This window comes from Peromyscus maniculatus, chromosome 15, assembly GCF_049852395.1.
Source record: "Peromyscus maniculatus bairdii isolate BWxNUB_F1_BW_parent chromosome 15, HU_Pman_BW_mat_3.1, whole genome shotgun sequence".
NCBI classification, from domain to species: Eukaryota; Metazoa; Chordata; class Mammalia; order Rodentia; family Cricetidae; genus Peromyscus; species Peromyscus maniculatus.
Window position 1 is genome coordinate 48,862,259 of NC_134866.1, and position 13,437 is coordinate 48,875,695.

At 36.1% G+C, this 13,437-nt stretch overlaps 1 protein-coding gene across 8 annotated transcripts in view; it reads left to right on the plus strand.

Moving 5' to 3' along the window:
* The window catches only part of Ipo11 (importin 11), a 179,397-nt gene that overhangs the window by 94,135 nt on the left and 71,825 nt on the right, over positions 1–13,437 (plus strand). For 4 of the 8 annotated variants that reach the window (XM_015989110.3, XM_076551935.1, XM_076551940.1 and 1 more), the window contains exons 23-27: positions 1,905–1,931; positions 2,118–2,197; positions 2,583–2,663; positions 12,019–12,114; positions 12,851–12,964. In XM_015989110.3, coding sequence (XP_015844596.1) covers positions 1,905–1,931; positions 2,118–2,197; positions 2,583–2,663; positions 12,019–12,114; positions 12,851–12,964 — 398 coding nt within the window. The remainder of the gene's footprint in view (positions 1–1,904; positions 1,932–2,117; positions 2,198–2,582; positions 2,664–12,018; positions 12,115–12,850; positions 12,965–13,437) is intronic. The other 4 variants (XM_006995670.3, XM_076551937.1, XM_076551941.1 and 1 more) reach the window with 1 other exon arrangement.

The following is a 13,437-nucleotide window of genomic DNA, read 5'->3' on the forward strand; positions in this document are numbered from 1 at the left end:
GTGTATGTGTAAATGAGTATGTGTTGGTGTGAATGTTGGGACACATGTATGTGTGGGGATTCATGTTCCCATGCATGCATGCAGGCCAAAAGAAGGCGTCAGATCCCTTGGATCTGGAGTTACAGGCATTTGCAAGATACTCTGCTTTGTTATATGGGTATTGGACTTGAACCCTGGCTCTTGTGAGTGAATAGCAAGTGCCTGGGCCATCTTGTTCACATCCTTATTTTCTGTTTGAGACGAACTGTGTTGCTCAACCCAGAGCTCACTGATGAGCTGAACTGGCTGGCCAACAAGTCTCTGAGGTCCTCGCTGCCCCACCTCCACAGCTGAGATTAAAGACTCATTGCCATGTTTAGCTTTTTTTTTTTAATATTTTTTTAAAGATTTATTTATTATTATTTTTTTTTAAGATTTATTTATTTATCATATATACAGTGTTCTGTCTGCATGTGTGCCTGCACGCCAGAAGAGGGCACCAGATCTCATTACAGATGGCTGTGAGCCACCATGTGGTTGCTGGGAATTGAACTCAGGACCTCTGGAAGAGCAGCCAGTGCTCTTAACCTCTGAGCCATCTCTCCAGCCCATGTTTAGCTTTTTATGGGGGGGTTGTGAATCTGAACCTAGGTCTTCATACTTGGACAGCAAGCCCTTTACTCAGCAAGCGCTCTCTCCAGCTCTGAAATCTCGTGAAGACTCAGCCATAAAACATCTTTAGTTGCTTTATTAAAACTTTGTGTATATTGTCCTGACAAAATATTTAGGTAGAAAATACTCAAATGTGGACCCTTTGCTGAGAATTTACGTATACTGAAAAATCTTTTCAGAAGTAAAACTTTGAGTTCTAGTTCAGAAAAATAGAGCAGCTACTTTGAAAACATTAGTGGACGTGAGCTGACACACAGCTTGATTAATTAAAGTAGAAACTTTCAGTGGGTAGATGACTGTGGTGACTAGATACTGCCATGAATCATTCACATTTCTTCTGCGATTCCTTCCCCACCCCAATCCTCCCTTTCCTTTGTTTTCTTTTTAATTCCCATACCTCATTTCTCCTCAGAATAGAATTCTCAATCAATAACAAGAGTCTATTTTGCAATAAAAAGCCCTTCCCTCCTAAAACACAAGCATTCCCAAAAGCAGTGTCAATAGGTCAGTTACTTACTCCTGATTTCCTAGGAAAACTTTGTCTTTTAGTCATTGTAGGGAAAGAAAGGAAGTATACTCCCCACTGCCTTTTATCCTCTGGTGAAGGCCTTGTTTAGCTCTACTCAAACTTGGAGATCTTCTGTAGTGCCAGTCTGGCCAGTCTCTTATGCTGTTTTATTGACCTACAAGTGAAAACGTCAGCCAGACCTGTTACCTAAACTGTCTCATGAGCAGGATGAGGCCTTTTCTTATGGTTGCTTCATATAGTGATTTCCCCAGTAGGAATTGAACATGATTGGCCTTTTCTTTGTAAACCAGGAAGCCATGGGACTGGACTAAAAATTTGGTTTGAAATGAAAGTCAGGTCATATGGTTTCCTAGTTTTGTTCTGAATGAAAATAAGGGGGAAGAAATACCTTTCCAATGGTTTTTACTAGTGAAAGGTGAATGAGATGGCATTGTTACAGGGTTTTGCCAGGTTTTAGATGCTGACTAATTTATAAATACTGACTAGATTATAGCCAGAAACTTTTATGAAGAGAAGTAGGTAAGTTAGTTTTGTTTTTCTTTTAGCCCAGGCTGGCATTGAACTCACAGTCCTCCTGCCTCAACCTCTTGAGTGCTGGAATTACAATTGTGGGCCACCACCCTTGCTGTAACTGGGTTTTTCATTTTCGGTTGTTTGTAGAAATTTTTATTTTTATTTTTCTGATGGTAAAACATTATCAATCCTGTCTGATCTTCTGTCCTAGAACTTCCATCCAGCTGCCTTGCAAACGGTAAGCTGCATGCTTGCTGCTACAGGAACCATACAAAGTCAAAATCACATTAGTGATCATTACACAAACTCAAGCGCCTCATGTTGCTATAGCAACTTAGTTCTAACGAAAATGAATCATCACTTCACTTACAGTTTGAACAGCTAGTTAATTTGCTCTTTTAAAAAATAATTACTGTTTTGGCAGAACTAAGTTCGGAGAATCTCAGAACCTGCTTTAAGATCATCAATGGCTATATCTTTTTATCATCAACAGAATTTTTACAGGTATGTCGGAATAGCTTTTGCATTGTTAATAATTATATAGTATTATTTTTGGTTTTGTGTGGTATCAGGAGGTGCCTTTTCAAAGTTCAAGTTTTGTCTGTTACTTGAGGGAGTAAGTAACTTTTCTTTCCTTGTAAGTATTCCTCACTGAAGAGAAGGTGTGATCAGTATCTAGTTGCACTGTTCCTCAACACAGAAAATGCATTATGTAAATACATATTCATAAATAAATGCATCAGTAAAATTATTAGCTATTATCTTTCTTCCTGTCTTAATTGAAAGTGTTTGCTTAGATCTTTAGTATAAATTCTCTAATAGAGTAAAAGACTTTTTAAATATTGCATCTATGTTCTTACACACATACTGATCTTTGATTGTATTTCAGACATATGCGGTAGGTCTGTGCCAGTCCTTTTGTGAGCTGCTACCAGAGATTACTACAGAAGGTCAAGTTCAAGTGCTCAAGGTACTGCCATCTTAAATTGATTGCTGTGTGTCATTGGTAAGGCTGGAACTTCCTGAGTATGGATGGTTGGAAAGCAGAGGAACTGATACAGTTCTATTAAATATTCAGTTTGGCTTAATTCTTTGTACCAAAGGCATCAAATTTGAATGTGCATACAAGTCACCTGGAGATTTTGTTCAAATGAAGTTTTTGATTTCTAATTTCCTCTCATTGGAATAGTGTCTATCCTAAAACTTCATTGGATAGCAATTTATTAAAAGCTTTTTGACAACTTGTTCTGAAACTGGCAACATTTGATGCATCTTAGCTTTTTAGTTGTCATTTTGATAATGTTCTAGGTATTGAACCTATATCCTCACACATAGGGCCGGGCTCCTAGGAGACTAGTTGAACCCTGGTTTCCAGCAGGGATAATCGCCACTCTTGTATTGAGGACACCCCTTTCAGTTTGTGAGTCTGCATTTGGGACAGCAAATTTCACTGTTATCTTTAGATAGTTTTAAGTTTAGTTAGCTTTGAAGTTAGAATGCTGAGTTTGCTGAGATTATGTACAATTAGGAACCAATAGCCTGTAAATTATATGTATTATCTTTATATAACTATCTTTTTCAAGGAAATACTATAGCATGAATATAATAACTTACATGTAAACATAAGTATATAACTATATTAAAAATATCACGATATGTATGTTGTAGGTAGAGTTTTCCTGCCTTGCCCACAGTCAGGACAAATCTTTGTCACCCGCCAGTCCCACAGCCGCTCAGACCCAACCAAGTAAACACAGAGACTTATATTGCTTACAAACTGTATGGCTGTGGCAGGCTTCTTGCTAACTGTTCTTATAGCTTAAATTAATCCATTTCCATAAATCTATACCTTGCTACGTGGCTCGTGGCTCACCAGCATCTTCACATGCGACTTGTCCTGGTGGCGGCTGGCAGTGACTCCTTCTGCCTTCCTGTTCTTTCTTTTCTCCTCTCTGTTAGTCCTGCCTATACTTCCTGCCCGGCCACTGGCCAATCAGTGTTTTATTTATTGACCAATCAGAGCATCACATTTGCCATACAGAACATCCCACAGCAGTATGTATATACACATTGTGTTGATACTTTCTATATGTAGTTTGAAAGGGATAGCTGTTAAAGTTCTAATTTCTTAGCTGTGTTTTTTGTCAAATAAGAATTAAATTCTGGTTAGACAAGGTATTATTTTCTTTTCTTTTCTTTTTTTTTTTCTAGACAGGGTTTCTCTATATAGTTTTGGCTGTCCTGGAACTCACTGTGTAAACCAGGCTGGCCTCAAACATAGAGATTCACCTGCCTCTGCCTCCTGCGTGCTGGGATTTAAGGTGGGAGCCTCTATCCCCAGCTAAGTCTTACTGTTGGACAATTACGTTTATGGTGTGAAAACCACGGCATTATCTTAGATCTTCAAGGTAGATTTTCTACCAGTGAACTCATTATAAAAATGTTTATTTCCTATTAACCAATACATATATTCTATAAATCTAACAAAATAATCGCCATTTATCATGCTGAGTGTATTGTCTGTTCTTTGGTGGCTACATACGTGTAAATTCTAGGTACTCATGTAAGGGTGTATGGTTGGTTGGACTTCTTTTTGATTTTTTTTTTTTTTTTTTTTTTTTTTTTTTTGAGATAGAACAGGCTGGCCTCCAACTCACCGAGATCGACCTGGCTCTGCCTCCCGAGTGCTGGGATTAAAGGTGTGCGCCACCACTGCCCAGCTCGGTTGGGTTGATATATTCAGTCATTTACCCTGTGGGTCAGGAATTAGAAAATTTTTCTGAAAGTACTTGATAGTAAATGCTTTAGTCTGTGGACCATTTAGTTGTTATCTTGAGTAATCATTATTGATATTAGCTCTGTGTTATCACCATTAGAGAAAATTGTCATGTTAGCTTGATACTGTCTATGTACTTTAAAATCTTTGGTCTATTAGACTCCTCTGTTAGTCCATAAGTTTCTGCATTAATCCAAAGTTAATAGATGCTTTATTTTCTGTGACTTGAAAGGAAGAGTATTGATGGTTTTTACATTAAAGATTTAGAGGTTTATTATCAATCACGCTGATAGTTCACTTTGCATATGTCTTAGCTTCTCACCCCACTCTGCTACTTAGAAGGCTCTTGGCTATTCTCTGGGCTTAGTTCTTTTGTTTTGTTTTGTTTTTTACATATGTACATAAGTGTATGTGTGTGTGTGTTTGTATGTGGGTTGGGGACAGGCCTGTCAGAAGACAACTTGCTTGAGTTGGTTTGCTTCTTGTACCATGTGGATCCTGGAAATGTAACTGTGTCTGAAAACACCTTTACCTGCCAAGCCATTTTGCCAGCCCATGAAATGAATTTTAGCAACTCTTAGTTATGTAGTTCTTGAAATCAGTTATACTCAATGTATTCTAAGTCTTAAGAAAAAAAGCTTCTCTCTCACATTTAAATACTTTCCAGACTATAATTGAATTGAAAACGTTTTTTTTAATTTTTTTAAAGTAATGCCCTTTTTGCAATATTAGTAGTGAGTTACTGTTGAAAGCTGACTTATGAATTATTTTTTATGAGTATTGTGAAACTTCAATCAGTAATATTTTAGGGAGTTCCAGAAATAGTGTTTTCTTATTGCTTGCTTTTGATTGAGCTCTTGAAATGAAATAGAGGGTGCGGGTAGCTAGATTAGAATATTGGCCTCATTACCTCACAGCTATGTGATATGAGCAAGTTACTGTCTTCGTACTTTCTGTCTGTAAAACAAGGATAGCTTTGCCAAGTTTCTAGGGCACGTGGGAGGATTATATGAGCTTGTGTGTGTGTGTGTGTGTGTGTGTGTGTGTGTGTGTGTGTGTGTGTGTGTAAAACACTTAAAATGGCTGGGTGGTGGTGGCGCACGCCCTTTAATCCCAGCACTCGGGAGGCAGAGCCAGGCGGATCTCTGTGAGTTCAAGGCCAGCCTGGACTACCAAGTGAGTTCCAGGAAAGGCGCAAAGCTACACAGAGAAACCCTGTCTCGAAAAACCAAAAAAAAAAAAAACACTTAAAATGGTGCCTAGCATGTAATAAACTAATATAAAAGTTAGCTACTTTTATCTAGTTACAAAGCTGTTTCATTTTATAGTCAGCCTTTGTGGGGCAAAACAGTCAAATACACTTGTAGACTAATTTTATTTGGTTGTTAGATCTTTGTCTGTAGAAAACCAAACTAAACCAAATATTCTTCCTACATGATTTCTTCTAAATAAATATTTATTGAACATAAACATTTGAGTGCCTGCTTGTGATGGCTCATCAGGTATTGCAATGGCCCTTGCTAACAAACCTGATGACCTGAATTGGATCCCAAGAATCCACATGGTAGAAGAAGAGAACCAGCTCTCCACAGTTGTCCTCTCACGCCAGCATACACTATTGCATGTGCACACACACACAATAATTAACTAAGTAACCAGTGAAAAACTAAACAAAAAATACTCCATTGTGTGAATTTGCTTTTTAAGGTATATCTAGTAATGTATCAAAACATGTTATTATTATTATTATTATTGACAATTGTGTTTCTGAATGGTTCTTTAAAATTAATTGTATTTATTTCTTTTCAGAATAACACACTTTTTTAAAAAAAAATTGTTATGAAGAATTCCAAACATAAACACACACTTCCTTGATAATTTCAATAGCAAATCTATATTTCTTTTTCATTGTGCTTGAAAACAGAAGAAGTGATGTCGTCTATCTACTTCTCTTGCACTTTTTTTGGTTGAATGAATCAGTGAAATTATCTAAATATGGTAAAATTGTATAACTTTTTATACAAAATGTAGATTAAAACAATTTAGTGCCAACAGTAGATCATTAATATAGTATAATACTTGAGTTATATATTGAGGACTTGATAATATGTGCTTAAGACAATTTAAAAAAATGTTGTAGTTGAACCTTTGTTTGATTTGAAGTCACAGAAACAAATTTACTTAATAAGTGGATGTTAAGTACTAGGAATATGCTACTTAGCACAAGTAAATCTCTTGAGCTTTTGATGTAAAAGATATTTTTTAAAAATTTTTATGTAATATATATAATTTTTTTATATAATGTAAAAATTATTTTATACCTGTAGTTGTAGTATGAGAGAACTCTTAGAGTTCTATTATAGTGTCTAATAATAGCTTATTTTCATTTCAGTATCTCGCAGATTCTATTTTCTCTCTTTAATTTAATTAATTTTCTCTCTTTATGTAGACCTGACTGTCCTGGAATTTGGTATATAAACTAATCTGGCCTTGAACGTGCAGAGATTCTCTTGTCTCTGCCCCTCAAACGCAGGACTTAAAGGTGTATGCCACCATGTCTGGCTAGATTATATTTCCTAATAGAGCATACTATACAACAGTCTTAATGTATTTTTGGCTAAATGTCGCCATTGCACTAATTTCTGATAATGTTTGTAAGTTGCTTTTTTGTTCTTTGAAGCAGAAAATTACAATTTTAAGAAAATTGGACAGAAAAATCAGTATACCAGTGTCAGAAGTCAGTTGTTTAAAGCAAAAATAGACTTTATTTTTTGACTCAGTACAGGTTATCTACATGGGCGTAATAACACCCTGAAAATAATCAAATTTAAATTGTTAGTTTAAGATTTGAGATGCATTTGTACAACTGTACCATTTTGAGTTTGGAAATCTTGTTTCTCGTAGCCATACCCGTATGTATTATTAAACCAACTTCCTTTACTTCATTGTGATAAGGCTTATGATGAATTAACTATTTTGTTTGTTCAAGTTTTTTGGTATTTTCAATTAACTATTTTGAATGTCTAATTCTGTAATAATAGGTGACACCATCATTTATGATTTCCTACATATTTCTAAGCTCATAGCATGTGGAGTACATTATATAATCTTCATGTAAGCATGATGATAGTGCTATTGTTTTTCCCATTATTGCAGACAAAATTAAATGACAGAGGTAAATAAATGGTTTGTCCAAGGTCAGACAGCTAGCTAGTAGGTATTGGAGTCATAATGTAAACATCGACATTCTTATGTTAAGATTTACACTCTTGCCGGGCAGTAGTGGCGCACACCTTTAATCCCAGTACTTGGGAGGCAGAGCCAAGCGGATCTCTGTGAGTTCAAGGCCAGCCTGGTCTACTAGAGCAAGATCCGGGACAGGCACCAAAACTACACAGAGAAACAAAAAAAAAAAAAAAAGATCCACACTCTTAGCAATTTTTTTTATTAAGTGTGAGTCTAAATCAAGAATGTTGTCTTAAGTTAAAAACCTGCATTATTTGTTTAAAAACAGTCTATTGTAGGTATATTCTGAAAATAAATAGATTAAAAACTAAAAGGCAGCAAGTTCTATTTGTATTGACACAATGCTGACTTTAAAAAAAACATGATTAGATGATTGAAGGCGTGTTCAACCATGCAGTGAAATACTTTGCCAGTCTCAAATGAAGAAAACCTCCATAGTTCTGCAGTGGTGTTTTTTTATTTTTATTTTTGAGCCACCACCTCCTGGCCCTGTTTTGTTGTTGTTGTTGTTTGTTTGTTTGTTTGTTTGTTTGTTGTTTTTCATTTTAGAATATAAGTCAATAGCATTGCCCAGTTTTCTTCTGTTTAAAGGTAAAACAAAGGTGGAAATGAAGTAGTAAGCCAAATTAGTAAAAGTAGTTATCAAGCATGAGGAAGAAAAGTTGGAAGCTAGAGTTTAGACCAGTATACATGTTTTACATGATTTAACGTAATAAAAGAGCTAATCCCCAGTACTATGAAAACATAATAAAATAATAAAAGTTAAAAGCTAAAAAAAACTATTCTTAAGAGGGAGTGTGTGTATTTGTTGTGATATTGTGGCAGTCACCTAAGAATAATATTTTAAGTAAGTGTGGTGGACTATAACATAAAAACCAAAAGAAAAAAGAACAATCAAATTGCCGGGCGGTGGTGGCGCACGCCTTTAATCCCAGCACTCGGGAGGCAGAGCCAGGCGGATCTCTGTGAGTTCGAGGCCAGCCTGGGCTACCAAGTGAGTCCCAGGAAAGGCGCAAAGCTACACAGAGAAACCCTGTCTCGAAAAACCAAAAAAAAAAAAAAAAAAAAAAAAACAATCAAATTGACATTTTGTAATGCTGCTGCTTTTAATAATACTGTCATCATCATTTTAAAATTCAAAAATTTGAGACTATTTCCATGTATGTAGATATATGTAGTAGAAATAGGGCTTTAAGGTCTGTAATTTTCATTACAAGGAATATAGAATTGTTCTGTGCGATTGCTTATGTGTATCTCAAATTCAGCATGTCAACATAGAGCACAGTATCATAGTTACTCTTGGTACCACAGTTGTATTTAAACACAGGACTTGGAAAAATGTGAAAATTGTGTATTTTGGGTCTTCTGGTCAACTGTTCTTTTTACATGTTACCCATTCTTTAAAACTTTCTTGTGACTATTCTATACTCCCTATCCCAAAGACAGATAATGACACTTTTCTACATAGTATTTGTTATTTTGTTTTTGCAATAGGGTCTCACTCTGTAGCTCTAGCTGGCCTAGGACTGGCTATGTAGAGCAGGCTGTCTCTACATCCCAAGTACTGAGTATGTACCAGCATGCCTAGCCCTCTACAAAATACTTGACGGTTACTTCTTTATCTGTGGTTTCTGACCTTCTTGACTTCAAAGACTTACCCCTGAAATATTTGTTATTCCTTTGTACAATATTGGCTGTAGTTTATATAAAAAGATAATGTGTAAATGATAGTTTAGATTATATATAATATATATGAATGATTTATATGGATGAGTCATAATCATCTAAATATGCATAGGAATATTTGTTACGACTATGAGACTTCCAATTCTGTTAATTTTCCCAAACAAAGATGCAGTGATTTCTGTGGGTTCTTTGAGTTAACTTTTTATTTATTTATTTATTTATTTATTTATTTATTTTTAATTTTTATTATTTTTTTATTTTACAATACTATTCAGTTCTACATAACAGCCACAGATTCCCTTGTTCTCCCCCTTCCTGCCCCCCTCCCCTTCCCCCCAGTCCACCCCCCATTCCCACCACCTCCAGATCAAGGCCTCCCCCGAGGATTGAGATCAACCTGATAGACTCAGTCCAGGCAGGTCCAGTCCCCTCCTCCCAGATTGAGCCAAGCGTCCCTGCATAAGTCCCAGGTTTCAAACAGCTATCTCATGCAACAAGCCCAGGACCCAGTACCACTGCCTAGATGCCTCCCAAACAGATCAAGCCAATCAACTGTCTCACCTATTCAGAGGGCCTGATCCAGTTGGGGGCCCCTCAGCCTTTGGTTCATAGTTCATGTGTTTCCATTTGTTTGGCTATTTGTCCCTGTGCTTTATCCAACCTTGGTTTCAATAATTCTCACTCATATAAACCCTCCTCTTTCTCGCTAATTAGACTCCCGGTGCTCCACCCGGGGCCTAGCTGTGGATGTCTGCATCCAGATTCCTCAGTCCTTGGATGGGGTTTCTGGCACAACTATTAGGGTGTTTGGCCATCCCATCACCAGAGTAGGTCAGTCCTGGCTCTCGGCCATTGCCAGCAGTCTTTTGTGGGGGTATCTTTGTGGATTTCTGTGGGCCTCTTTAGCACTTTGTTTCTTCCTTTTCTCATGTGGTTTTCATTTACCATGGTCTCCTATTCCTTGTTCTCCTTCTCTGTTCTTGATCCAACTGGGATCTCCCGCGAAGGGCGAGGGTTGAGTTAACTTTAATATGAGTATTACAGGATATCATTTAGTCAAGTAGATAGACAAAGCCTCTTTAAAAAGCCTTAGCCACACTCTTGCCAGATATTTTTTCTTATTTAGGGATAACCATTGGTGTTGCTTGTAGCTGATTAGTTTGTGTATTTATTCATATCTGTCAAAATACCTTTGGTTTATTCCCTCATGAGTTATCAATGATAGAAAATATCTAGGACTCCTTTCCCCCTCCATCTAGATGAAGTTATCTCATTTTTCTTACTAGATTTGTATTTAGTGTTTTAGATTTTTGTTTTTCTGCTCAAAGTGAGATGTTTGATTAGCTGTGATTATTGTTTTCCATATAAACTAGCATTTTGAATTCTTGGAGATTAGTAAAGATCCTTTTTTATATTTTGTACAATAAACTGTGACAGATCCTTCAGCTTCATATGTTTAAACACAACACCTATGCGGTTACTTTAATGTCCTTGGAAATCTGTCTTCCAGGGCCCCGTTGACTCCTTCCTCCCAGCCCCTCCTTTTCCAAAGTTGTGGCCTTTCATACTCTGTGTTCTGAAACTTTACAGTGGTTTGCCTGAGCTTGGCTGATTTATTATTATTATTATTATTATTATTATTATTATTATTATGTGTCTAGACTCAGTCTCACTTTCTCTCCAGAACATTCGTTGTTCTTTTGGAGTGAAGGCCAGGGGTCCAGGTTTTAAGACTTGGGTTTTTCAGTGGACTTTTCCTCCAGCATTCTTGTCTTCTTCCTTTTTAGTCTTTATTGTCTTTCATCTTATCTTTAGCTTCACCTTTCTCCTTTCTAAAGGTGTATGGTTCTGCTCTTTCCTGTGCTTTTAAGGGGGCAGAAATGGAGACGTGGTATATGGTGTGCCTCTGGGTGTTTCTTGGCCCCTTAGTATTTAGCTTTTTCTGATCTGAAAATTTCACTAAGGTGAAATATATATGCAACATTCCATCTCCTGATAATTTATTGATAAACCTAAATGTGTATTCATTTTTAACAGTATTGGTGTTGTAACAATTTTTCCCACTAATAAAAATAGTGCTTTTGTTGGGTGTAATGGGACACCTGTAATTCTAACATTCAGGAGGCAGAGGCAGAATCAATAATTTGAGGGTGGTTTGACCTACATAGCAAGACCCTGTCTCAAAAAATCCAGAGAAAATGAAAACAAACCAACTAAAGCAAAGATAACAAAACTCAAAACTACCACAGAAGAGTATTTGAGATGCCTTTTTTTGCTTCTGTTTGTGGGGCATTTTAAGGATGCTTGCTTATAGTGCAGGGGTCAGAACTTCATAAACTACATGTATCTGTGTTATCAGAGTATGAGTAAATGTGATTTTTATCTAAATACACTATATACTGCTGTATCTAAATACTGTATACTTTATATCGAATTATAATTTTTAATAGATTATTTTGTGGAAGTTTGTCTAGTGCCAGAATATTGCCTATCTTATGAATGTATTTTCAAGTTTCATCTGTTACTTAATTTATTATTGCCTTGTTTACAATCTGGATTTTGTTTGAAACAATGAACTGCACTGTTGAAAATTACCATGTGTCTTTCTGGGTTTTAGGTTGTGGAAAATGCCCTTAAAGTGAATCCAGTATTAGGTCCGCAGATGTTCCAACCAATTCTGCCCTATGTTTTCAGAGGTGTTATTGAAGGCGAGGTAAGATTCCTTTAAGCTTTTGGAGATAGCACTGGACTCCAAGTTCTAGTTTTAATTATTCTCCTTTTGCATAGGAAAAACTATCTTTTTTCTCATTGATAATTGTGAAAAGAAAGCTTTATCATTGGATCATATTTAGTTGGGTAAATTTGAGGATAGTTACATAGTTTGCCATTTGTTTCCTCATATATAAAGGATCATTTCTTTGTGTCTGTTTTTGTGTAAGGTAAGTATGGATGCATGTTTGTGTGCATGTGGAGGCCAAAGGTTGTGGTGTTGTGTCTCTTCGTAATTTCTCTCCGCTTTACTTTTTGGGTTGGATCTCTCTCTCTCTGAAATTGGAGTTTGTCATTTGGCTAGACTGGCTTGTGAATAAGCTCCCATCCTTAGGCCTGTACAGCAGATACTTACCCAGTGAACCATCTCTCCAGTCCCTGATTTCGCCTCCTAAATAATCTGCATAACAATAAGCAATAGTGATACAAATATTCACAAATAAATTATACATTATAAATGTAGAATACATGCACACACATAAATCTATAATTATTTAGAAATTTTGTAGGAACTCAAGAAATATTGGTAGTTGGCACTACATAGAGCAACACGAAGGGGAATGTTATTTTATATTTCTGAAGGAGAGCCATGTTTTTGCATGTTGATGCTGCAGTATTGATTTTTTTCAATTATACTTGTACATTAACACAATTTTATATTCTATATCTTAATTGTGCAGAGGTATCCAGTAGTGATGTCCATCTATCTTGCTGTTATGGGTCGAGTCTTACTACAAAATACCAGTTTCTTTTCTTCACTTCTTAATGAGATGGCACGTGAATTTAATCAGGAGGTAAGAGTCTGTGTGCCTAAATTTAAGGAAGTCTGTGACCATATACATATTGGAGATAATTGATAAAATACTGAATCTTTAAGTTCTTTGAAGCATTGAAATCTTTACATTATAAGTCTTGTAACATTTGGGCTTTTCTGTTGCTTGATGTAGAAGAAAGAACAATGGTCTTGTAAATAGCAGATCAAAGTCTTACAATTTGTTCTTATCCAAAATGACTGATTTAATTTTACTTAGCTATAGAATAGAATTTTTATTTGTTTATGACTCTAGTATTCTTTACTGATTCATAAGCTGAAACAGGAACACTTCACATATATCCATGAACTGTCTTGTTTCTTTCCTTTAATGATTTAATTTAAAGCCATGGATTGAGGAAATTTCTGTTCTCAATATTGTAGGTGAAACAGACTATTCAGTTAAGTTTGAAGAAGTTCTTCAGTGCCTTAGTTACTTGTGACTAAATACTGGAT